Below are 27,061 nucleotides of genomic sequence, written 5' to 3' on the forward strand. Positions count from 1 at the left end.
TGTTTTCTGGATGAAATAATCAAAGAAACAAGCAAACAAAAAATGAGCAGTGCACTTTCCACAGAGATCCCTACTTCTTCTGGTTGTCAGATTTACTTGTTGAGCTGTTTGCACAAGGGCTGCCTCTAGTGGTCATGGACTTCACCTGCTCCCCACTGCCCCCCACAGCAAGAATTCACCCAGACTAAACTCAGCTAGCTGGAAGTTAGGGAATGAAGCTTTATGTTTACAGCTTAGCACAATTTACAGGTGTACAATACATTGCAGATGTTTACAATTATATGCAGTGATATACAAGTTAAAGCTCATACCCAAATACAAGACCCCTTCCAACAACCAGAGTGCCCAGGAGGGACTCCCCATCACCCTTCCACCTTCTTTCCACCCCCTTCCTTATCTCAGAATCTCCCTTATATGCAAGGTGATCTGGAAAGGCCAGCAAGAGGTGTTGAAAGCAGAATGATTAGTTGGGTTCAGCCAGAAGAGTTAATAGGGCAACAGCCAGGCAGAGACTGTCCTACCTTTGTGCCTGTGTTTTCAGTTGTCCCAGCAGAACAAATGGGTAACACAGACACCACTTTGTTTTATTTTCACAGCCAATAATCTAACCTCTCTTACTAAAATATTCCAATTAGCCTCAAACCAGTCCCCTACTACCATCAGTCATAGAATCACAGAATCAACCAGCTTGGAAGAGACTTCCAAGATCATCCAGTCCAACCTAGCACCCAGCCCTAGCCAGTCAACCAGACCACGGCACTAAGTGCCTCATCCAGGCTTTGCTTGAGTCCAAATGAAGCAGGGCTTCTCAGGGCTCTCCTACAGCAGCTTCCTTCACTCAGGTTCAGGAAGGCAAGGGCTGGCTGGGCTAGTGACAGTGATTGGCAGCCAGAAATGGCTGCAAGCAGCTGCACAGGATAACTACCTCTTGGAAACCTTTTGTGGGGCAAGCCCTGGGAAATAAGCCCCTGCTCTTTTTACAGATATGGATGCTCTTCTGCATCATCATTAGCACCTTCTCAACCTCAGTTCTGTCAGCTCTGGGCTTTTCAGCTTTCTCTTCCACCAAAGTTGCTTCCCTCTCTTTTCCCCTGATACTTTATCAGACATGCATGCAATTCAATTTTCTCTCTTCTTATACTACTTTACATTTTGTTTGTCCTGCTTTGAGGACCTAAGGTAGGAAAGTGTCCATTTTAAAGCAGTTTCATAGTATTTACTCTATTTGCTATGGTAGAAAACACTCTGAGGAATTAGCAAACACAAAATGTAGTAGCTTTCTTCTTACAATTCTTACAGAGATTTAATGCTGGGAATGACAAGAATGCAAATGGAATTTCCAGCTTAGCTGTGCTTGTGACTAAGCAATTTATTAGAAATAATTTACTTAATTTAGGGATAAAAATGCAAAACTCACCTTATGATATGTGACTGTGACACTAGAGGCAAGGAACAGAGGGTAAAGCTTATTTGGAGAGATTTATTCTTCCAATAAGATCTGAAGAGGTTGCTTTTTTTTCTCTTTTAAATGTAACAAAGCAGCAGCATTTCTTCTCAAGGCTGGATTGCAGGGAAGGATTTAAAATGGCATGGGAACTTTCTGTGGCCCTTAAGGGCACCATAGAAGAAAGGTAAGTTTCCTTTGCTATTCTATTTCTGTATTGCTGAGTTTAGAGTTAATTGAATTTTATCATAGAATCAAGCAGGTTGGAAGAGACCTCCAAGATCAGCCAGTCCAACCTAGCACCCAGCCCTAGCCAGTCAACCAGACCATGGCACTAAGTGCCTCAGCCAGGCTTTGCTTGAACACCTCCAGGGATGGTGACTCCACCACCTCCCTGGGCAGCCCATTCCAATGCCAATCACTCTCTCTGCCAACAACTTCCTCCTAACATCCAGCCTAGACTTCCCCTGGCACAACTTGAGACTGTGTCCCCTTGTTCTGTTGCTGCTTGCCTGGGAGAAGAGACCAACCCCCACCTGTATCTGCATCGCAGCCCCCAGGTTGTAACCTCCAACACCTCTTCCTTCCTCATCCCTCCAGCAGGACCCCACTTTTCCCTTCCTCTTTTCCCATTCACAAAATGTCAGAATCACAGAATGTCAGGGGCTGAAAAGGACCTTGAAAGATCATCTAGTCCAACCCCCCTGCCAGAGCAGTGCCATGGTCTGGTTGACTGGCTAGGGCTGGGTGCTAGGTTGGACTGGATGATCTTGGAGGTCTCTTCCAACCTGGTTGATTCTATGATTCTATGATTTTTCTAAACTAAGAAGTTTAGATAAGAAACCTGTGTTGTATTTAGCATTCTCAGATTCCATAGCTACACAGCAAAACCCTGATGATAATCATACTGCATGCTTCTATGATTCTATGATCACCTTTACCAGTGAACAGGAACATGTCCAGGTGGGTTTTGAGGATCTCCAGAGAGAGAAACTCCACAGCCTCCCTGGGCAGCCTGTTCCAGTGTTCTGTCACCTGCATTGTTCCTCAAGTGTTGGACTATCACAGCCAGGGTGGCAAGGCCAGCTACATCCTGGTCCCCTGTCATAGCTAGTTTAAAGCCTTGTCAATGAGTCCAGATAACTCATGTGCAAGGATTCCTTTCCCCTTATGGGACAGACGAACTCCATCTGTCACCACTAGACCCAGTGCCAAGAAAACTTCCCCGTGGTCAAAAAAACCCAAATTGCCTTCCCTCACTCTGTCAGCCTCCAAAGCCAGGACCCTACATCTCTCTGCTTTCCTGTTTTTCTCCACAACACACAATGTCCTCTAGGGAAGATGTTGCCAGCACCTTGATCCACAGAGAGAGGGGTTTAGGCACCACATAGGAGCTGGGAGAACCCTGTGTATTTCAGCCCCTTGCTGAGAGCTCTCATTCCTATGCAGGCACATGAACGTGCAACTCTGTTCCCCACTCCACCAGCTGGATACCTCCTGGAAATGCTAATTCCCTGGAAGCAAATAGTTCTCTACAGGAACAACTGGCAAGGAGAGTTGAGTCTCAACTCAACTGAGAGAAAGTAATGCAAGCCCCTACCCAGTGAGACTGTGCAGAGGGGCACATGCAGAGAGGGCAAACACCTATCTGAAGTGACACACACCAATAAAGATAACAGATTCATCCACCCATTAAACACGCTGCCAGTTCTGGCCCTGCAGCATAGTTGGACGCTTATGCTTGCCAGAGCAGCACTCTGATTTCTGCATGCTGCCTCCAGAAACAACCTGCATTTTGAACAGTCTTCAGTGCCCAGAGCCAAAGCTGGAGAAGACAAGGATAAGGGCACCACAGAGTGGATGCATTCAATTGCTGGGCTGCAGCCACGAGCTCTCTACTGTGAAGTGGCTTTTGCTGGCATCACCTACTTGCTCTAACACCTGATGCCCCACAGAGCATAAACAGAAAACACATCAGGAAAAGAGTCAGAAAGAACAGAGAGAGATTGTTACTGAGTTTACATTTTCCAGGCCTGGTTTGCAGTGAATAGCTGAGCTTCAGTGCCAAGGTAAGGGGCACTGGGATGCAGAGTGGGACCTGGTATTCTTGGCAAACTGAATTAACAGCAGCAGTGGCCACATGTGGCTCACACTCGAAGTATGCAGATAGGGAAAGCAAGGCTAAAAAAGCCACTTGTGTTTTCTGAGAGCTGCAGACCTCAGCACTGCTGAAAGCTTTAGTTAACAAAGTGCCCTCTCCTAAGCAGATGGTTTGATTCCACATACAAGGAGCTTTATGCTGATGAATCAGGGGGTTTATGTTGTAGTAGAGCAATGAAATATATCCCACTTACCCTGGGAAGACTCAAGCCTCACCTACACTGGATTAGAGATGAAAACAACCCATATGCTGCACTTCCAAGAGACTCAGTACATGGCTACACTGCCATGGTCTGACCTTGAGCTCTGTGGTAAAGGGTTGGACTTGACGATCAATGAGGTCTCTTCCAACCTTGATGATACTGTGATACTGTGACACCTGGCTACAGCCTCCCTTCAGGTAGTTGTAGATTATCTGCTCTGCCCATGCTGACACTGCTTACACATATTGTACTGTATTTCTCTTCCTGCTGTTTTGTCTTCCAGAGTCAAGGCAATATCTGAGCATATCTGAGTAATTCAATGTAGTCTCTAAATTTTCTTCAGAAACAAGGAGCCTTCTAAAACCCTCTTTGAAACCAAAGCATTTCAACTCTCTGGTTGTCTTCATTATCTTTGTTAAGACTTTCAGGCAAGAAGTCTGTGATCCCTTGCTTTCAGGCTTCCTAGCACAGTGGAAACAAAACTATTATCACAGTATCACAGTATCATCAGGGTTGGAAGAGACCTCGCAGATCATCAAGTCCAACCCTTTAGCACAGAGCTCAAGGCCAGACCATGGCACCAAGTGCCACGTCCAACCTTGCCTTGAACAGCTCCAGGGACGGCGACTCCACCACCTCCCCAGGCAGCCCATTCCAGTGTCCAATGACTCTCTCAGTGAAGAACTTTCTCCTCACCTCCAGCCTAAATCTCCCCTGGTGCAGCCTGAGGCTGTGTCCTCTTATTCTGGTGCTGGCCACCTGAGAGAAGAGAGCAACCTCCTCCTGGCTACAACCACCCCTCAGGTAGTTGTAGACAGCAATAAGGTCACCCCTGAGCCTCCTCTTCTCCAGGCTAACCAATCCCAGCTCCCTCAGCCTCTCCTCGTAGGGCTGTGCTCAAGGCCTCTCCCCAGCCTCGTTGTCCTTCTCTGGACACGCTCAAGCATCTCAATGTCCCTCCTAAACTGGGGGGCCCAGAACTGAACTGAATATTAGTTGTTATTATTATTAGCCTGCCAGTGTTACCCCTTTGGAAATGAATAGAGCAGCAATCTTACTAATATATTTTACTGATGAGAGTTACTGATCTGTTGCTACCATGGTAGAGTGAGGCTATAGAATCATAGAATCAACCAGATTGGAAGAGACCTCCAAGATCAGCCAGTCCAACCTAGCACCCAGCCCTAGCCAGTCAACCAGACCATGGCACTAAGTGCCTCATCCAGGCTTTGCTTGAAGACCCCCAGGGACGGTGCCTCCACCACCTCCCTGGGCAGCCCATTCCAATGGGAAATCACTCTCTCTGTGAAGAACTTCTTCCTAATATCCAGCCTATACCTACCTTGGCACAACTTCAGCCTTACTTACTATGTATGTGTGTCTAAACAGCATAACTATGTCAGGCAGCAGTAAAGAGTATCTCCCTGAAATTTGTCACCTGCCCTGAGTAAGCATTCATGCATTTAATAATATTTTCAATAGATCTTCCTAATTCTTGCTTTAATTAACAAGCAAATGAAAATACAGCAGAGTAAAAATTGAAAACTACCTCCACAAACAGTGCTATGAATTAGCAGCAAACTCAGATGGAGACATCTGACTACGAACAATGGTGGGAAAGGTGAGCACATACAGGTACAGAGCACTTGCCCATTGCCTAAGCAATCATGTTCAGCATCTACTGTCTTCAAACAGTTTAGCCTGGAGAAGAGGAGGCTCAGGGGTGACCCTATTGCTGTCTACAACTACCTGAGGGGTGGTTGTGGCCAGGAGGAGGTTGCTGTCTTCTCTCAGGTGGCCAGCACCAGAACGAGAGGACACAGCCTCAGGCTGTGCCAGGGGAGATTTAGGCTGGAGGTGAGGAGAAAGTTCTTCACTGAGAGAGTCATTGGACACTGGAATGGGCTGCCCGGGGAGGTGGTGGAGTCACCGTCCCTGGAGCTGTTCAAGGCAGGACTGGACGTGGCACTTGGTGCCATGGTCTGGCCTTGAGCTCTGTGGTAAAGGGTTGGACTTGATGATCTGTGAGGTCTCTTCCAACCCTGATGATACTCTGATACAAACTTATGACATCCTGACTGCGTGGTCACCTCTTTTGCAAACAGATCTTTCCTTGTAGCCAATCTCAGCACCAAAGTGGAGCCAGATGCCATGGTTCATCTCTTGCTTCTGCACTCCATTGGGTGGAAATTGCTTCCGTCAGGAAAGAGCACAGGCAGCAGCACTCAGGAATGTTGTGACAAAAAGAGACAGCCAGTGCCCTCCTCTGTGTTTTGTTTTGATACTCTTCAGAGCTCCATTGCACATTGGAGGCTGAATACCCTGGATAATGACAAACCTAGATAGTTTTTCTGCCCACTCAGTGTTTCTGCTCTGCAGTTCCTGGGATGCTCATTTCCAGGATGCTGGTTTAGCTCATAGTCAGTGAGGCAGAAATGGGCCAGCCCACTGGCAGCATCCTTGACCCCAAGCCCCAGGCAGAGCTGGTCAGGCTGAGAGAGTTCAGGTGGAGCAGTGCGGGTGAGGCTGCACCGCTGCTGGGTTTCTGGAGAGAACAGAGCTCTGTTCACACACCACTGCATCTGAGCTAATTCCTGCCAGGTTCACACTGACTCTTTGTCCTTGAGACAGTTTACCCATGAATTAAGTAATCAGTCCATGGAGAAATGAACCTACTGGGTATTTCTTTTGTAAAACTAACATCTTGCAGCAGCAAGAATGAAACAAGACCTTGGTGTAGGTGGTGCTGCTGCTGCTTTGACACCTTGCCAACCACCTTCTGCATGGCAACAGTTACAACCCTCAAGGTGTCCCATTAGTCTCAGGCCAGATACTGATAAAAGGGAAAGCAGGTAGCATGGAGTGCTGCTGCCACCTCATTCTGCATCCTGAATTTGGCAGGAGAGCTTACCAGGAACAGGCTCTAAATGCCTGCACACAATCAGCCTGCAGAGCCACACTGCAAGACATCCTGCCTGCACCTGAAAGTCTCCTGCTAAGACTAGGAGTCCTGGAGATACACAGACCATCCAGAGGAGCCAGGAGACAAGGTCAGAGATGCTCTGCCTCCTTTCCCCAGCAGTCTGGGAAGAATCAAGTCTCAGCAGCTGACAGAGTTCCCTGAAAGCATTTGGGCACTGTCTGGGATTGTGGCTAGCCCTGCAAGTCAGGTAACAATAATTTTGTGAGTAAATACTTCCTCTTCCAGCATAATATTTGTGTTTGCCACTTTAAGAAATGTGGTCTAGTTTTGCCTGTGCCCTGCATGCATAGATTTCCAACCTGGGTGTTTTGAACCTTGCAAAAAAGTGTTCTGGTGAGTTTTAATGTTAATAAACAGTTTTCATAGCTATTAACAATCATTGCCTGGGTATCAAAATTAATACAGATTATTAATTCTGCATAATCCATCACAAGAGTTTAGTAGATCTGTTAGGTAGATTTCTCTAACAGATTTGCTTTCTCTTGAAGCTTTTACCAGTCCACTGCACCCTGCCTCACAAGGGATTGCCATGGCAAGCCTGAATTTTTGTATTAACAGAATAAAATGAATTATGGATCACTGTATCTTAGTAACACACCTGGGACTTCTGGCTAAACTGTTGATTTCCTGAGCTGCTACAGAAGTGGAGCAGAGATTCACAGATAACAGCTAATCACTTTCACTTAACCCCAGGTAACCACTTTCTGCTAAAACACATTTACACAATTGCTAGACCAGAAGCAGCAAAGAGGTTCATGGCTTTACAATCTATCTGCTGGATTCCATCTTCTATAGTTATACCCATTTTTTTTTCACCAGTAAAGATCTTAGATAAAGCAGTGGAAGCCTGCTCACATATGTTACCTACACACTTCTGCATACCTAGGTGGAGTGGCAAATTGCAGTTTGCATTGCAGCATTCCAGAATAGGATGCCATCCTTTTCTGCAGCAGTCTTGTAGATGCTGTGATACTGGCTGTGTCAACACACTTTTCTCCTTAAGCCCACACAGGAATGTTATGAGAACTGTGTACAGGCCAAGTTGCATCTAATGAGCTGCTTAGAAGCCTTTGAGAGCATTTCACTAAACTCCCAGTACTCCATCAGAAAGAAGTTCACACTAACTTCTACCTCTCTGTGCCCAGACTTGCAGACTGCCCTGCCACTAATCCTAGTAGGGAAAACTATTGATGGAATACAATGCTGTTCTCATGAGCAAAGGCATTACAGCCTGTCTCTTCAAAAACTCTTTTTCCCCTCTTTGAATCTAACTTGCACCTAACCTATCTGGTATTTACAGTCTTTAGAGGTCTGTAGTTTACTCCTGAGTGCTAGTTACAGTCCTTTTACTACACAACTGAAGTGCACAGGAAAAAAGCCCAGCTAAAACGTCAGTCAAATAAAGCTTTGCTTTCAACGGAGCCAAACTTGACGAATATGACAGGGTAGTGCAACAGCAGCATAGAAATCCCTACCAAAAATGTGTGGGAGGGAAGATATGTTGAAAACAGGACCGCCTAATTCGGCTGCTAAATCAGTGCAAGGAGCTCTCTATGTCTGCGTGTGCGGGAAGGAGAGGGAGAGACAGAGGGAGGGAGAGACAGAGTGAGAGGGGAGCAGAGGGAGGGAGAGCAATGTGCCTTTCACAGAGCTGGAAGCTCGATGGGAATGTTTGATTAGCTCCTCTCTGGAAGAGAAAAGGTGTCCAGGCCTCCCTCTGCCGCCTGCCTCTCCTTCTGTAGAATAATGTTGGTTGGAGTTTGGGGTACAGAAAAGCTTGGAAAAAATAACACTTTCATACTGTTTGGAGAAAAGGAATAAAAAGTTTCACACCTCAAGCAAGGTAATTCTGATGTCATTTCTCTGCTATATTTATTTAGGGGGGAGAGGAGGGGAGTTGCTGGTTTTGCCTGTTGATAACAGTTAAATGTTTTCACTGCTAAGAAACTGTAGGGATGTAATATTTTTTTGTTTAGCATTCCAGCTGTGTGCACAGGACCAAAGACCTAAGAAGACAAATACATGGATGTAGAATAAGTCTGTACTTTAAATGCTGTGTATCTCATTCTAAAAGCATTAAACCACTGTTGTTAAAGTGGACACAAATAACCAGTGCCCGAACAGCAAGGGTTTAACTGCTTGGTAAGGAATGGTGTATATTAGTCACACACCAACAGATGTGGCTACTCCTGCTGTTCATATAGTGTGTAATATGTAATGTAACTTGCTCTGTGGGTTTGAAACAGTTTTGGTTTCAAGGCTTTGTTTCTTTAATCAGCTGGGAGAAGGTGTGCATTGGATCGTTTAGTTAGCACTCCCTGGCACCCCAAGATAGAGAATGGAAAATGGTATTAATCCAGTGATATGCATTTATCTGGCGTGAACCCCCCTGCTAGATACAGACGTATGAAAAGCAGAGCTGCAAGGACACTAGAGCTCCTTTTCTGCTGAGTGCTTGCTTTGCTGGTGAGGCTCCAAAAAGGAATAGCATTGTTGAGCCTGCCACAGCCATTCAGCTCTCTGCAGAGAGATTAGAGTCTCGGTAAGTCTCCTCAAAGTGTGATTTCGCTGAGACTAGTCGGAACACGAACCAAATGCCCCAAGCAGACTTTCAGCTCCAGTTAGTATTTTCTTTCTGTGAGCACCACATCCAGAGCAGAACAAAGAGCTGCAGATTAGAGAGACAGATCCTCCAGGGAGCACACCCCTGTTCCTCGAACTGCTCCGAAATTTAAACAAAACCCCAAACCAAGCAGCCACATACGGGGGGGAGGGGGGAAGAACATTTAGATGAATGACAGTCATGCCTGTAAGAGTGATCATTTACAAAGACACAAAGACACACGAGGAAGAACATGCATATTACTCATGGATTATATTAGTATCTTACTCTAAACACACTTACTCTGTTTGCATAGTTGATCCAGTCCTTTGTGCTGCTGAGGTTTTCGCACTGGAATGACAGATAAGACTTCCTTTAATTCAAGGCATAAGAAATACAATGAAACTTTGACTGTCTTGTCAATCTAATTTAATACTGCTTTGCATTTACACCTGTAGTAGGAATGCTATGTTCTTAACTGATTCCCTATGTTATGTAAAACCTTTCTTCTCCTAGTAGTGTCCTTACACATGACTGGCTGGCTGAATAGAGCAGTTTCACTAGCTAAACCAGATTTTCTCACACTTGGGATGGAAGAAAGATAACCCACATGGATTCTCTTTGTCTAATAAGAATAAGATCCCACTAAAGTCTTTCCTTTAGTGCAGATGTTAAACAAAGTGTTGCCTCTTCACCCAGCTACTTACCTTCACAGAAGTAGTAGGAAATCCTTTTTTTACTCCCTCTTCACCCAGCTACTTACCTACCTTCACAGAAGTAGTAGGAAATCCCTTTTTTACTCCCTCTTCACCCAGCTACTTACTTACCTTCACAGAAGTAGTAGGAAATCCTTTTTTTCTTACATTCCCTTTTGTCAAACTTGATTAATTGAAACATTTCTAGAGAGGAACTGCCTGAGAAAGTGTGAACAAAGAAGCTGGGGAAACAGGTTAATTACTTCATGTGAAGCAACAGAATGATTTATTATTTCTGACCATTGCCTTTTAGAAAACATTGCTAAAACTAAAACTGAAGTTTACATGAGAGTAGCATCAAAGATTCAACTGGAGAATTTTGAACCTTTCTTTTCCTATTCACTTCTGAGCCACAGGAAAAAGCTATAGATGAAAATATTGCCCAGTATCTTTACATGCCAACTCAAGGATCAGAACATGCATGCTCTAGATTCCACCTTACCAAAAATCTCCTAAGTGGTGATAGGTAAATCATTTAGGGCACCTGGCTGAAATAAGGAATAGAAGTGATAGCTCAGTTTGCTATCTGCAGCTGTGGCTGTATTCTTCTTCCAGTGTCTTGAGGGCAGAGGGAAATTAACACTATGGCACTCATGGACACAAACTCCCCATACAGAGGGACTGGCCTGTGCAGGTGCTGAGGCAGCAAGGTAGGTGTTGGCCCACTGCAATGTGGCAGGGATGCATCGTGTTTTTCTGAATGGATGGTGTCCAGTAGCCCAGGATTTCCTGACAGCACTGGGGGATGTTGTGGCTCCCTGAAACTCTGAGCCCAGCAGGACTGTCCCAGTGTCATGTGCACCAGCTAAGGTTTAGATCTGCCATTCAGGGCTCAGAAGGTGGATGCTGAGCAGGAAAGATCACAGAATCATAGAATCAACCAGGTTGGAAGAGACCTCCAAGCTCATCCAGTCCAACCTAACACCCAGCCCTAGCCAGTCAACCAGACCATGGCACTAAGTGCCTCATCCAGTCTCTTCTTGAACACCTCCAGGGACCTTTCTTCTTAAGTCTCATCCATCATATGGGCTTCCTTAGTCTGTACTGGAATGCAGAAACACAGAACAAAACAAAAATAAATGCAAAACTAAAGTTTTTTCAAGGAAAATAAACTAGAAGTCATAGCATGTGTTGTGCATAAAGCCAAGGAGGACGCAGCTACAGCAATCAAAGGTCTGGCCTCCGAACTTCGCTCCTCTGCAGTAAGCTTTAAGGGCAGAGCTAGAGGGAGAAATAGGTGCTTAACACCTACTTAGGGCACTTCAATTCGTCCTTTGAACTTGCCGGGGCACAAGGAGCCCTCTTGTCCCCTAGCTGGCCTGGGGTGCCTGTGCTTAGAGCTCAGCTGGGACCTAGGACAATGCGGCCCCTGTTCGGCTGGGCTGTGGCACAGAGACTATAATTATCTCTCTTCTAATGATCAGCCAGGCAAGATAACAGTTTTTGTGCTATGTTTAGAAAACAATGTCTTACTACAAATTGACGGTTCATTCGCCTGTAAAAGAGCCTCTCTAACAGCCCTGAAGCAGCTGCCATTCTATGGCGTTCCGGGTCCTTTCTTTACTGCGCATTTCACACTTGGAAAACTTGGCTGAATGCTGCGCAGGAGGCTCCCAGAGACACAGAGCGCCCAGCAAATCTGTGCCTTTTTAGCTTGTGTCTCTATTAGCAGATTAAACTCTGACCGCCTGGCTCACAACAGCCTGCATCACAACAGCCCAAATCGCAACAGCCCTGCATAGCAGCAGCCCGCATCACAACAGCCTGCATCACAGCAGCCTGCATCACAACAGCCTGCATCACAACAGCCTGCATCACAACAGCCTGCATCGCAACAGCCCTGCATAGCAACAGCCCTGCATAGCAACAGCCTGCATCACAACATCCTGCATCACAACATCCTGCATCGCAACAGCCCTGCATCACAACATCCTGCATCACAACATCCTGCATCGCAACAGCCCTGCATAGCAGCAGCCCGCATCGCAACAGCCCGCATCGCAACAGCCCGCATCGCAACAGCCCGCATCGCAACAGCCCGCATCGCAACAGCCCGCATCGCAACAGCCCTGCATAGCAACAGCCCGCATCACAACAGCCTGCATCACAACAGCCCTGCATCACAACAGCCCTGCATCACAACAGCCCGCATCGCAACAGCCCTGCATAGCAGCAGCCTGCATCACAACAGCCCGCATCACAACAGCCTGCATCGCAACAGCCCGCATCGCAACAGCCCTGCATAGCAACAGCCTGCATCGCAACAGCCTGCATCACAACAGCCTGCATCACAACAGCCCTGCATAGCAACAGCCTGCATCGCCCTTGCAAACTTCTTGAGCCCCCGAAATGAGGGAGCAGTGTGACTGCCGCCTGCCGCTGACTCCTGATAACTTGTCCTATGGACAGCAAGCTGCAGGGTTTGGGATGTGAAGGGCTTGCTGCAGATGAAACAGGAGCATGTGTTACTGGTGAACTTCTGTTCCAGTGCTGCAGCCCACAGACAAGTTGGAGATGTACTGAAAGGCTCCTAAGGTACCTGTGGAGAAGCTATACTGGCCAGCCAGGTTTGCAGTCCGTGCGGATGCAAACACCAGGAGGTATCAGATGTGGGCAGTCCTATCAGCATGGCACTCAGGAGCTATCTACTCGTGTGTTTGCTCTGTAACCAAACTGTGCTAGGGCAGCTAGTGGTATCTGGGGTCTGCCCCTACTTCTTCTGCCAGAGGCCTGCCAGCAAGAGCAGCAGAGCCAGCTCCCTCTTTCTGCAACTGGCTCACCTTCGCCTCTCTTGCCAGGTTCTCTGAACTGGCATCTCTACTCTCCTCTGCAGCAGCACATGGCTGAGTTGCCATGTGCTGCCTTTCCTATCCAGACTCATCTTTCAGTAAATGAGTTCCAGGCTTAAGAAAAGGAAGCATTGATCAGGAAAAAAAAATGCTCCAAATGACTTAGAATCAAAACCATTTCTAATTTATATGTCTCTTAATTAAAACCCAACCATCATCTGCAGCTTGTGCTTTCCCTCCTGAGGCAGAGCACCCATCCATATCTATAGCTCATAGAATCAGAGAATTGTTTTGCTTGGAAGAGGCCTTTAAAATCATCAAGTCCAACTCTTAGTCTTGCACTGCAACGTCCCCACTAAACCATGTTCCTCAGCACTGCACCTATAAGTCTTTTAAATACCTCCAGAAACAGTGACTCTGCTGCATCCTAGAGCAGTCCATCCCAGTGCTGTAAAGTGAAGAAAATGTTTTCTGATACCTAACCTACACCTCCCCTGCTGCAACTTGAGGCCATTTCCTCTTGTTACTGAGGAGAAGAGACTAACACCCACTTCACTGTAACAAGTAGTTGTAGAGAGTGAGATCCCTCCTGGGGCTAAACAAGTTGTCTCAGCTGCTCCTTGTAAGACAGGCTCTAGACCCTTCAACAGCTTTGTTCTTCTTTGGACATATCACAGTATCACAGTATCACTAAGGTTGGAAGAGACCTCACAGATCATCAAGTCCAACCCTTTACCACAGAGCTCAAGGCTAGACCATGGCACCAAGTGCCACGTCCAATCCGGCCTTGAACAGCTCCAGGGACGGTGACATGTTTCAGCACCTAATAATCTCTCTCATAGCAACTAAACACAGCAGTCAAGGTGTGGCCTCATCAGGGGACTATCACTTTCCTAGCCCTGCTACTCACACTATTTCCAATACAAACCAAGATGCTGTTGACCTTTTTGGCCACCTGTGCACACTGCTGGCTCATATTTATCCATCAATCAAGCAAACCCCCCCAGGCCTTTTTCTTCATCTTCCAAAAAGGAAACACATTTGCATTCAGAAGGATATTTATAACCACTTCAGCTTCATTCAAATTATCTAGCTTTAAGTAGTTCTTAACCTGACAAATCTTAGTGTCATGACTGGACTGGCTCTCTAACACCCATTAAGTCCATCCTACCTGGCTTGATCTCCAGAGCTTTCAAGTGCATTAAGAGGTCAGTGGCACACTAAGAACATACTTTGTGTCAGCTACCATTAATGTGCTTCATTCTAGATGACATTCCATGGACACAGATATAAAAAGTACTTTCAAGATCAACTTGCATTTGCAAACTGCTTTTCAGGCTGTCACCTTCCAAAACAACTTTGCAAATGTAACAGATGCAACACAGCAGCCAGCAGATCCCCAGCTGGCAGCTGGTTTCACATGAAAAAAAACCACATCCTTGCCAAGTGACAGCCTTGCATGTGCCAAAATTTCTGGGGAAAGTCTCAGTTATTTTGTGTTGCTTCATGCCATCCTTCAGTGTCCCCAGCAGGATGAGTTGAGCATTTCCATCACCTCAGGACTTGTAAATAAAACTGTGGAAATTTTTTACCTCTCCAAAGCAACTTGTTTACTGGGAAGTTTGGATGTGGTTGCCTCTGTGCCTCTCAATATTCCTGCCAGCTTCCTTCAGGGATTCAGAAGTCTTCACTCTTCTTATTTTCCACACATAGGTAGTTTACCCTTGAGTTCAGAGAACAAGAGTGAGACCTAGAGGAAAGCTGGCAGCAGCACTGTGTATCCTGGCCCTGGTCACCTCCAGTCTTGAAAGGGCTCCATGACTCCAGGGTCTATTTTCACAGCTGCCAGCCAGCTGAGGACAGTGAGAGCCAATCCAGCTCACCTTAGGAGAAGCCCATCTTTCCCACTTCTCTTGCAATGCATCTTCAGCACTCCAGCATTTTGTTCCCCTGGGCCTGGTGAAAGTTTCTGGACTTGAAGTATATGAAAAAAACACAAAGGCTGTTTAGAAAGAAGTCTAAATGGGCAGGAGGGGAGTGTCCAGATGAGGGAAGGGATAGGTTAGAGAAGTTCAGAGTAGTTGCAATGGAACAGCTTGATTGTTAGGGTCAAATACAGGCATCACAGAAGACAGACAAGTTTTCTTTCACTTTGCATCATTGGCAGTCTTTCTACCAAAGCACATCTCAAAAATATGTGGTCATCTGCAATATAAACCCTCAGGCTGCCATGCTCTACATCTTCTATTCTCTGTGGTGAAATAAATCAGTCAATTAGATTGAAGTTGAAACTGGAATGGCAATCTCCTAAAGCCAAAGGTCAGAGCAAACTTTCAGAAGTGCCTCATGCACTACTGAGATCTGCAGGCTTAGTTTTGTTTCAAACTCAAAAGGCCACAAATGACAAGTCCTTGCTGTCAGTTCATGTGATAGTTTTCCTTTCTGATCTTGGGGTCTCAGACAAAAAAGAGCCTGTGGTGCATCTCTATGCTGAAACAGCAGGTTTTAAATGCTTCTAGTATGCAGAAATTACTAAATCAGTGCCTGAGACACGTTTCTGAACAATTTCTGGCTACACCTACACTGTTACAGAACCCAGGACTGGGCTCTGGTGGCCACTTTCTCTGCCATTACATTTTCTACCTCTTCAGGTCCTCTCCAGAACACTCAGATATTGAGGGATGTAGTTCCAGAAGCACAGCCATTTCTCTTGTCAGCATGACCCACATATGCTGGAGAGCCCACTCCTGCCATTGCCAAAGGCTGCCAGCACACATGCCATACAGCTGCACAGCTTGACCCACGCTATGTTAGGTCTCTCACCAGCACCTCCACCAACAGCATGTCTTCAGAAACCTAGGTCTATCCTGGTGCCAACCCAGCCAAAGCTATAGGTCACTTCAGAAGCAGCATGGGGTCCTGAGATGTCTTCTGCAATCACTAAAATAGAAGAAAATGCTGTTCACAGATCTGCAGTTCCCCACAACAGCAACTGCTGGTGGGAGACCTCAGCTTGAATGTGCATGTCGGGTTGCAGGTGCTCTGTAGACCAGCAGCAGACTGAAATACAAACTGAAGCATCCTGTAGTTCAAAGCAACAATCTGGGAGGTCAGCCTGCTTCAGCAACAATGAGTAAGGCTCCACCCTCACTGCAGCCTGTCACTATGACACCTTGAGCAGCAGGACTCACCTCCAACCCAGAAGGAGGGAGCAGATCAGACTTCCAAATCCAAAGCTCTCTCTGGAGACAACACCAGAGAAGCACCCAGCTTATCCACAGAAGTATTGGTAGGCTCTTCCTAAAGCCTGGACTGCACTAAAGACCAGCCTGTAATGTTCTCTTTGAGGCACATGAGGAAGCACACATCTAGTGAGTGGCTTTAGGAGCCAGCAGGACATGAGTGCCATATCTGTTAGGAAATCTGGATGTGCATTTGCAGCTGGCTACCACAACAGCTCAGGCTCTGAGCATCCAGGTGGCACCTCTGTACCCCATGACTAAGGAAGTGGAAGCCTGGTGTCCATCTGCAGAACGTGGGCTAGGGCAGCTATGCATAATGTCTTGGGGTATGGGGTTGGGCATCCTGCCCATTGGCAGCTGATCTACAAGGAGGTAAAAGATTTGGAGGTCCCATCAGGGCAACAGTAGGTTAGATGACAAAGGGCCATAAGGCATTTTGGAGATGTTTTCTGATTTACCTTTTGCAGCAACCTTCTCTGCAGTACAAGTTGGTCTTTCTTAAAGTTAGAGGTATCAGAGAGCTATCAGTAGTCAAGCAGGAATGATGCAGGTAGGACAAAACAATGGGTTACTCAAAAGTACAAATGGTATAAGGGGAAAACATTAAGCAGTGCAAGGAGCACAAGACTGTCAGTTTTACAGAGCTCTGCACTTTGGCCACAACAACCCCAAGCAGCACAACAGGCTGGGGATGGAGTGGCTGGAGAGCAGCCAGGAAAAAAGAGACCTGGGGGTACTGGTGGATAGTAGGCTGAAGGTGAGGCAGCAGTGCCCAGGTTGGAAGGGACCTCCAAGATCATCCAGTTCAACCTAGCACCCAGCCCTAGCCAGTCAACCAGACCATGGCACTAAGTGCCTCATCCAGGCTTTGCTTGAACACCTCCAGGGATGGTGACTCCACCACCTCCCTGGGCAGCCCATTCCAATGCCAATCACTCTCTCTCTGAGATACCTACAGGGCAACCTAAGCCTCAGAAATTAAATGTAGTTATCCGCTTTGCTTTTCTGGCTCAGCAGGACTAATCATCTGCCTCCTCAAAACAAAGAGCCACTTGGGTTTTCCTTTCCTTATGTACAGACCTCGAGCACAACACAGTGCACTAACAGTACACCATTCCTTCCCTCTGGTAAGGAGGTGAAACTGAATTGTGTGTGCCAGGTGTTAACCACGTGCACCAAAAGAAACTGGTACATGGGGGCAGAGTAGGAGCATCAAGCAAAGAAAGGGTTAAACACATCAGACAAAGAAAACACAAAGAACTCTAAAATGTGCCCTGGAAGCTGATGATCAGCTCTTGTTCTTCCCAACCAGTTTACTCACACCTACACCAAACCCGTGTGATTCCCTCCTAAAGGGCACATACTTAGCTCAACCCACCGTGCTCAGAGATCATGTTGTTAACTCCACTCTGCTTGCTCAGATATGTTTCCAATAAGGTCCATTTCTTCTTTATGATGCCAGTGCTGCTGCAGCATTGCAATCCTTTGAGACAAGAAACAATGACATATACTACTGTGGTACAAAGAGAGCACACAAATTAACTTCTGCAGCACAGGAGATTACGGCAACTAAACTGCTTACTCCTGCAGAGGCAAAGCACGTGGCACCAGCAAAGAAGTTTAGCTTCCATGTGAAGCAGACAGCAGTGCCTGACACCAAAAATCAAAGACTTAAAGCCTACACACCCATGGAAAAATATTGCAGCTGACAGTGACAATTTATATGGATTTAAACCATCTGTTTGTTTGTAGCATGTAGCAGCTCGCTCAGATCTCTGTAAAAGTCAAGCTGCTACTAACAGGTCAGTACAAAAAAATCTTACTTTATATGAAGGAAAAAGAGTTTGCTAGTTCTAGCTCTAAACAGCCAAGCTTTTCCAAGTGTTTGTGATAGGGGGAAAGTAATCTTTTCTTTCCTTTTTTTTTAAAGATAGATTTGGCTTTACAAGGTAAAATAGGATCTGCACCAGGAAACACTGAAAGATTCTTTTTCTTACCACATTTGTATAGAATCAGAGAATCAAGCAGGTTGGAAGAGACCTCCAAGATCAGCCAGGCCAACCTAGCACCCAGCCCTAGCCAGTCAACCAGACCATGGCACTAAGTGCCTCAGCCAGGCTTTGCTTCAACACCTCCAGGGATGGTGACTCCACCACCTCCCTGGGCAGCCCATTCCAATGCCAATCACTCTCTCTGCCAACAACTTCCTCCTAACACCCAGCCTAGACCTCCCCTGGCACAACTTGAGACTGTGTCCCCTTGTTCTGTTGCTGGTTGCCTGGCAGAAGAGACCAACCCCCACCTGGCTACAATGCCCCTTCAGGTAGTGGTAGACAGCAATGAGGTCCCCCCTGAGCCTCCTCTTCTCCAGGCTGCACACCCCCAGCTCCCTCAGCCTCTCCTCATAGGGTTTGTGTTCCAGGCCCCTCACCAACTTTGTTGCCCTTCTGTGGACACCTGGATGTTAGGAGGAAGTTGTTGGCAGAGAGAGTGATTGGCATTGGAATGGGCTGCCCAGGGAGGTGGTGGAGTCGCCATCCCTGGAGGTGTTCAAGCAAAGCCTGGATGAGGCACTTAGTGCCATGGTCTAGTTGACTGGCTAGGGCTGGGTGCTAGGTTGGCCTGGATGATCTTGGAGGTCTCTTCCAACCTGGTTGATTCTATGATTCTATACAAATGTAGTAAAATGAAGAATCTGATGAATTTGTGGTTTTAGAGCCTGGTCAAGAGCTTCAGGGATAGGAGGATTCAGGAGCCACATATGCAGACCCAGAAAAACACCTTGTGCAGATGTCTTGAGAAAGTCCTCAATCTCAGGTGCTTGTGTACATGCACACAGACACACACATATATCCTTGGTAAAGAAATTGATCATTTGGCTCAGAAATCATGGCACAATTGCAGGATACTTTACACAACATCTTCCAGGAGTGAAGTGACTTATGTTAACTTCTTTCTGATATTATGTTTGACATGCAGACAATACAATTCTGTCATTTTGTCTTAGAAGAGGAGTGAATTCATTCAAGTATCTGTCATAGCTGTCAGAGAATGCCCTAACCTATCACACTCTCTCCTGCCACGGGCTTCAGAAGTAAGCACATGTAATGAAGTCCTGGCTTTAGCAGAAGCAAAAGGCAAAACTTGAACAGAAGTAAAATATCCTTCCATGGGACTGCCACAGCCCAAATTCTATCCCCCCTGGGAACCTCAGCAGCTTTGCAAAACATGAGCTGTAGCATGTGAGGTCTGTGAAAGGCTGAAGAAGAGCAGCCAATCCCACTCCCACCATGTTCCAGTGTCATTTGTGACACCTCTGAATGCAGCCTGATGTACTCTTCTGTTCCTTTTCAGTGCTGCTTTAGAGACACATCCAGATTCTGCTCTGCTCACTATGAAAGCCACAGTCACTGCCACCTTCTTTGGTAAGTACAGTTGCTGTGCTGCAATTAGCTGTTTATGTTTGCACTGCCCTGTCCTGCCTGATCAGTGGCTGCTGGCTACCTCTCTCCCCTCTGGACTTCATGGCTGATGAAGCTCTCAGTGGCAGGTAAAGTAAGCCTTGGCACAGCTTTTCAGAAATGGGCTGCCCAAGCTTTTTGACTTTGGCATTGAAATGGCATCAGTGACTTGCCAAGATCTCCAAGCACATGAAGAACTGCATGCAGCCCAAATCAGACAGCACAATGGGGCCTGGAGAATGTCTTTCATGTAAAGATTCCCTTGAAAGAAAAATCAGCTGTTCCTTAGGTGGGGCATCCCTTCCCATTTACAATGTGTGGTCTTGCTTTTTTCCATGAGCAAGGAGGTTCCAAAGGAGAATGGTTATAAATAGGAGTTATTTTCTTGCCCCTGGCAGTCAGACAGGATCTTGCCTTTTTGGAACATTGTAGATACTTGAGAGATTGCAATTCACCTAACATGAACACTCTGGTTGATCAAGAAAGATTTCTTAGTGTACTTCACTGACATGTCTCCCTTTGAAGGGGATCCAGCTGCAACACAGCCTAATGCTGCTGTATGTCTTTAATTGTGATATTCCCAGGCAACACTCTGCCTAGCTGAGATCATCAAATATGGCAGAATAGTCCTTCTTAGTTCAAAGTCATAGTTGTCTGTACAGTTCTGTTGTCCTTATTAAGAAGAGGAGGCTCAGGGTGGACCTCACTGCTGTCTACAACTACCTGAAGGGAGGCTGTAGCCAGGTGGGGGTTGGTCTCTTTTGCCAGGCAACCAGCAAGAGAACAAGGGGACACAGTCTCAAGTTGTGCCAGGGGAAGTATAGGCTGGATGTTAGGAGGAAGTTGTTGGCAGAGAGAGTGATTGGCATTGGAATGGGCTGCCCAGGGAGGTGGTGGAGTCACCGTCCCTGGAGGTGTTGAAGCAAAGCCTGGCTGAGGCACTTAGTGCCATGGTCTGGTTGACTGGCTAGGGCTGGGTGCTAGGTTGGGCTGGATGATCTTGGAGGTCTCTTCCAACCTGGTCGATTCTATGATCAAAGTACTTTCTCCACATTAAATTATGCCCTGACATTCCATGTAGTTGGGACTTTGCATTTTACTGTTCACTGGTTTGCTCCTTTTTATTCCAGCCTGAGTTTAGCCTTGCTTACACAACATCAGTGCTGACAAAAGGCCATGATACTGCCTCTACACACTGTCACTTTTTGGGAGAGAGTTCTAGGGGTGATTAAGTCTGCAGATTTTCTGCAAGCAGTCTGGAGGGAGAAGAGCATAAAAGAAGACTGCTAAGGCATATTCTATTATGATTAACTTAATGTGAGGGGAAGCCAACACATTACAGGGAGATTCAGTTCCTTCTGAAAACTCAGAGATGGAAAAGGTGAGTAGGAAAGTCAAGACACTTCCAATGAATCTATCAATTATCTATATGATAGTGCTTATAAACTAAGCACAGAACATGAAAAGTTTTCACATGTCATGCACTTAGCAAGTGAACAGAACATGGTAAGCTGCACATGCATACTGTGATGCATGTTTTAATGGAACAATGTATGTTTCTATTGCACTTTCCAAATCATAATTCTGCCTACTGCAGAAAACCAGTGTCTTTGCTGGGACAGGATACTGCAACATGCCATATCAGGACCTCATATTGTCCATAACTCCACCCAGCACCTCCTGCCTGCTACCACAAGTCAGTGAAATGCTGCACTGCATGACTACAGGATGAACTCCCTGACAGGCTATTAAGAGAGATCTTTCTCTCCCTAACTTCCCAGTTACTTTACTACATGTTTTTTTCACTGCCATTTCTATCACACCAATTACAAAGAGTTTCCATGGCTTGTGGAAATAACTGAGGCTTTTTGTGGCTTTCTGGACCACATGGACTCAACAGCAACTTTGGACAGGGAGTTCCACAGATGAATGAGTTGAACTGATCTTCAAGAAACTGCCACACAGCAGACATATGTAACCTTGACTGCAAAATTAACCTTCAAGTAGAAACCTAGCTGTGGCTGAGAACATTCCCATTTCATTTATTTCAAGCCTCTGATTGGGATTTGGGCAACCTCATGCACAGGATTTTGCAGTAACTGATACTGACAGTCCCCTGTTTTCCTGATGCTGTTTTCTTTGCTTTAGGTGTGCTTCTTGTGTGTACATATGCAGCTAAGGAAGCCACAAAGAAGGTGAAAAAGGCTAAGCTATGTAAGTGATCCATCCCAGTAGTATTCTTAGCTGGTTTACAGCAAGTATACCTGATGTGTTAAAAAAGGCACAAGATGAGGTGATATTCTGGTAACTCCTCACAACTGCCTGCAGAGCCAATGCCAGTGCATGCTAACTAACAGATTCCTTTCTTGAAATCAAAGCACTAAGTAAAGGATGTGCTACTGAACATGTGAAAAGGGCAAATTGTGTACTTCACTACTAAAACGTGTCTTCATAGGTCATTAGGCAGCACATACAGCTGTAAGCAACCAGTATGGTTTTCACAGAGACATAAATATGTGAGATGAACCTACTGCAACCCAAAGCACATGCAGCCCATTAGCCAGAGACAAGTGGTGCTCTGCCTATGCACTAGGATGTGTGCATAACTTTCAGCTATAACTTCACTGCTGCAAGAGCATCTCTGTCCACAGATTATTTTGCTCCTCAAGCTGACAAACAAGCCTACTGCAAGGTTGTGAAGCCATATTTAAACTCTTTGTTCAAAGGAAATTGTACTCAGAAAACAGGGGTTTTTTAAATTAAGGATAAGACAATGGTTGTGGCTGCAGCCTGGTGTTGCAGATGGCATGGAGCTACATGAGCACAGCAGGAGGCTTGGGAAGCATCCTGCCTCGTGTGTGCACAGCCCTGCGCAGTGGTGACTCACAGCCACCCCTTCCTCTCCTTCACCCATGTTAGCCACAGCCTGGTTGGCTATATTTCTTTCTTGCTGCAGCAAAGTGTCATAACAGACATTTCATCCACAGAAGCAAACACTCTGGGTCTGAAACAGGCTTCTTTATGCCATCCCTGGTTACAGCCACATCCCTCAGTATAGGGATTAGTAGATATTATACTGTAGAAACAGAATGTACAACCATGTCATGTATCCCAAAACCTCTCAAAGCATAAGAGAAGGGCATCCCTGTCACTCAGCTTCTTGTCACTTCATGACAAGGTCACTCAGCTAGGAAGATACTCAGTCTGATTGTACCAAGCTCTTGCACTCACAGATGTACCCCTGATCGACTGTGATGTCAAGGCAGGGAAGATAATCAACCCAGAATTCATTGCCAAGTGCCCTCCTGGATGTCAAGATGTGAAACACCGAGTCTATGGCACAGACATCTACGCTTCATTCTCCAGCGTCTGCAACGCTGCCATCCACAGGTGAGTCAGCTCAGTGCTTTCACAGAGGGAGCTTCCAGCTTTCAAACCCTTTCAAGCTCTTACTGCCCCTCTGGACCAGGGGATTGAGTCCAGCATCAGTAAGTTTGCAGATGACACCAAGCTAGGAGCAGGTGTGGAGCTGTTGGAAGGTAGGAGAGCCCTGCAGAGGGACCTGGCCAGGCTGGATGGGTGGGCAGGGGCCAATGGGATGAGATTGAACAAGGCCAAGTGCAGGGTTCTGCACTTTGGCCACAACAACCCCAAGCAGCACTACAGGATGGGGACTGAGTGGCTGAGAGTAGCCAGCAAGAAAGGCACCTGGGGGTACTGGTGGATAGTAGCTGAAGATGAGGCAGCAGTGTGCCCAGGTGGCCAAGAGAGCCAATGGCATCCTGGCCTGCATCAGGAACAGTGTGGCCAGTAGGACAAGGGAGGTTATTCTGCCTCTGTACTCAGCACTGCTCAGGCCACACCTTGAGTGCTGTGTCCAGTTCTGGGCCCCTCAATTCAAGAGAGATGTTGAGGTGCTGGAAGGTGTCCAGAGAAGGGCAACAAGGCTGGTGAGGGGCCTGGAACACAAAGCCTATGAGGAGAGGCTGAGGGAGCTGGGGGTGTTTAGCCTGGAGAAAAGGAGGCTCAGGGCTGACCTCATTGCTGTCTACAACTACCTGAAGGGAGGCTGTAGCCAGGTGGGGGTTGGTCTCTTCTCCCAGGGAAGCAGCAACAGAACAAGGGGACACAGTCTCAAGTTGTGCTGGGGGAAGTCTAGGCTGGATGTTAGGAGGAAGCTGTTGGCAGAGAGAGTGATTGGCATTGGAATGGGCTGCCCAGGGAGGTGGTGGAGTCACCATCCCTGGAGGTGTTCAAGCAAAGCCTGGATGGGGCACTTAGTGCCATGGTCTGGTTGAGTGGCTGGGGCTGGGTGCTAGGTTGGACTGGATGATCTTGGAGGTCTCTTCCAACCTGGTTGATTCCATGATTTGCTCTGTAGGCTTGATTGCAGGCTGCTGGTCTAGTGGCAAACTTGCAATAAGGATTGTGCTTGATGCAGTAAAGACAACACTGTAGGAATCAGTTGCGTTTGAAGACATCTCTCAGCCTCTGGAGAAGTGTCCTGAGATGTGCAGATCTCTCACTCATGCATAGCAAATTACCAGCTGTACTTTTACTACTCAAGCAGAAGACACCTATAAGTGTCAGAAAGAAGCCAGGTGTGTCACCAGCAATTAATACAATTCTGGTACTTCTGGGATTGGTTTTGCTTTCCCATATTTGAATGTAACCACAACATAGAATCATAGAAGCAACCAGGTTGGAAGAGACCTCCAAGATCATCCAGTCAACTAGACCATGGCACCAAGTACCTCATCCAGTCTTGTAGGTGGGATGCAGACCATGGCACCAAGTGCCTTATCCAGTCTTGTAAGAGGGATGCAGAAGCAAAGTGCATTCAGGTGAAAATGCAGTAAAAACTTGTAAAGCCTTTATTTAGCCTATGACTTTATTTAGTCTGTGACAGTGCTTCCAGTTGTGTGAGACAGCTGAGCTCTTGAGTAAAGCTGAATAGTTAAGACTTCAGGACTGTCTACCTTACACGCTGCACCGTGCAGCAGAGAGGGCAAGGTGCCTGCGTGTGTAGGGCTGCCACCTCCTGGCTACAGCTCTGGCTGCTGAGTCCCTTGCTGGGAGGATGACTGCTAGGAGACTGGCCTTCAGACTGCAAATTCTTCCTTCAGATACCAGTGCACAGTGGAAACCTTTTGTCTGGGCAAGCAGACCTTGTCCCAAAGGGAAGTTCCAAACTGACCCCAATGTCCCCTGCAGTTCAAAGGCTGGCTGCCTGTATTGTTGCAGTGAAGGTTTCCCTTTTTCTCACTTGCCCCCTGGGGTTGACATTGTTAGTTTGTGTTTCCATTCTACAGACAGTGCATTTCCTTTCCTCACAGTTATTTTACCAACAGCTTCTTCCAGTCAGCAGTGGAAACTGAAGCTCTGACATAGCCTTCAGTGCTGTTCCTGGCCCATTACTTATTTTCCTGCAGTGTGATTACTGCCAGTCCTGCCACACCACTACAGCAGCAGTTGCCTCCTGGTTTGCCTGTCCCTTAATGACGCCACAGCAGGCTGCTTAGACTGAAGGGCTTCTGTTTGTGCTTAGGTAAATCATAGCATTATAGAATCATAGACTCAAGCAGGTTGGAAGAGACCTCCAAGATCATCCAGTCCAACCTAGCACCCAGCCCTAGCCACTCAACTAGACCATGGCACTAAGTGCCTCATCCAGGCTTTGCTTCAACACCTCCAGGGATGGTGACTCCACCACCTCCCTGGGCAGCCCATTCCAATGCCAATCACTCTCTCTGCCAACAACTTCCTCCTAACATCCAGCCTAGACTTCCCCCAGCACAACTTGAGACTGTGTCCCCTTGTTCTGTTGCTGCTTGCCTGGCAGAAGAGACCAACCCCCACCTGGCTACAGCCTCCCTTCAGGTAGTTGTACACAGCAATGAGGTCCCCCCTGAGCCTCCTCTTCTCCAGGCTGCACACCCCCAGCTGCCTCAGCCTCTCCTCACAGGGCTGTGCTCCAGGCCTCTCACCAGCTTCATTGCCCTTCTCTGGACACCTTCCAGTACCTCAAACAATATTTAATGTGTGACACACAGGGACCTTGCCAGGTTTTCTAACAGCTTTCACCAATATTATGTTCAGTTTAGTCCAGGCTTAGCTTTTTTGCAGATAATACATAACTGAACTGAAAACCAAACAAACCAACCCCCAGAATCACCAGAAACAAACAAACACACACACACCAAACAAAAACCAATCTTTTACAAAAGCAAAGATCTGGTCAGTGGATAGTTTGTATTTCTATCACATAGCTGGCCTGAAAACTCCTCTGAGTGCCTCTGCCTGTGTCTTCAGTCATTCAGTCAAGCTTGCAGGAACTGTAATAAGGGCAGTAGCTTGGTCTCGTGTGTAACTAGGTCACCCTTAAATACAGGAGCAGCAGATCAGTGGGAAGAGCAAACAAATCCCAGCAGCAATCTGTGACAAACTGATCTTCTCCATGAGGCACTTAGCACCGTGGTCTAATTGACTGGATAGGGCTAGGGGATAGGTTGGACTGGATGAGCTTGGAGGTCTCTTCCAACCTGGCTGATTCTATGGCTCTATGTGGAAGAAGCACAAATATTTCTTAGCAGCAGACTTCGCAGTGGCACCACAGCTCCGCTCTAGTCCCTGCTTTAAAGGTGAACGTTACTGCTTCCTATCTCCTGCACTGCTGAACAATGCCTGAGGCTGCTGAGGAAAACCCTGCCCTCAGACACCATGTTTTCCCCTTTCAGTGGTGTCATTGACAACGCAGGAGGCAAGATCCTCGTTCAAAAAGTTGCTGGCCACTCCGGTTACCGCGGGAGCTTCTCCAACGGGGTCCGCTCGCTGTCACTGCCACGCTGGAGGGAGTCCTTCCTTGTGTCAGGTACTATAGTGGCACACTGCATCCACCTGCCCTTTCCTGCTTCTCCCCCATCATGCAGAGGGGGAAGCAAGATTAATCATCACAAGCCACCCTGTCTAGCTTTAGCAGGAATAAGCACTCAAACCAGGTTGTATTCTGAGCCATTGGAATCACTGTTACATCTGCTCCAGCTTACCTTAAGCCTACTTGCACTCATTCTACCTGTGTGAAAGGAGGGTCTAATTTACACTGCTCTAAGGGCAGTTCCCAAATCTACCTTCATGCTGCACAAATACAGCAGGTCAGTTTTTGCTGGTCAGCACTTCCAGAGGTTTAGGATAGGTACAGTCAATTGATACTAATTAACTACATCACCCCTGGAAAAAGCACCAAGCAACTGAACAGACACTAAAAACAAAGACATGCTCCTTCCATGCAGAAAATTTGTGGGCAGGAAAGGAGGTCTCAGAAACTGACCAAACCAAAGTGCCATCTGGAGTTTGCATTGCTACATTTGGATGCACTTTTTACAGCATCCTGCCATAGGTATGCCATATTATGAGAGGGATTTA

General features: G+C 46.8%; 1 protein-coding gene across 1 annotated transcript in view; it reads left to right on the forward strand.

Annotated features, from left to right (window-relative positions):
• Positions 1–12,496: 12,496 nt before the first annotated feature.
• VIT (vitrin) overlaps positions 12,497–27,061 on the forward strand; it is a 44,926-nt gene continuing 30,361 nt past the window's right edge. The window contains exons 1-5 of the mRNA XM_064158217.1: positions 12,497–12,567; positions 19,533–19,603; positions 21,788–21,853; positions 22,873–23,029; positions 26,377–26,510. Coding sequence (XP_064014287.1) covers positions 12,497–12,567; positions 19,533–19,603; positions 21,788–21,853; positions 22,873–23,029; positions 26,377–26,510 — 499 coding nt within the window. The remainder of the gene's footprint in view (positions 12,568–19,532; positions 19,604–21,787; positions 21,854–22,872; positions 23,030–26,376; positions 26,511–27,061) is intronic.

The sequence above is a fragment of the Pogoniulus pusillus genome, chromosome 18, assembly GCF_015220805.1.
Source record: "Pogoniulus pusillus isolate bPogPus1 chromosome 18, bPogPus1.pri, whole genome shotgun sequence".
NCBI classification, from domain to species: Eukaryota; Metazoa; Chordata; class Aves; order Piciformes; family Lybiidae; genus Pogoniulus; species Pogoniulus pusillus.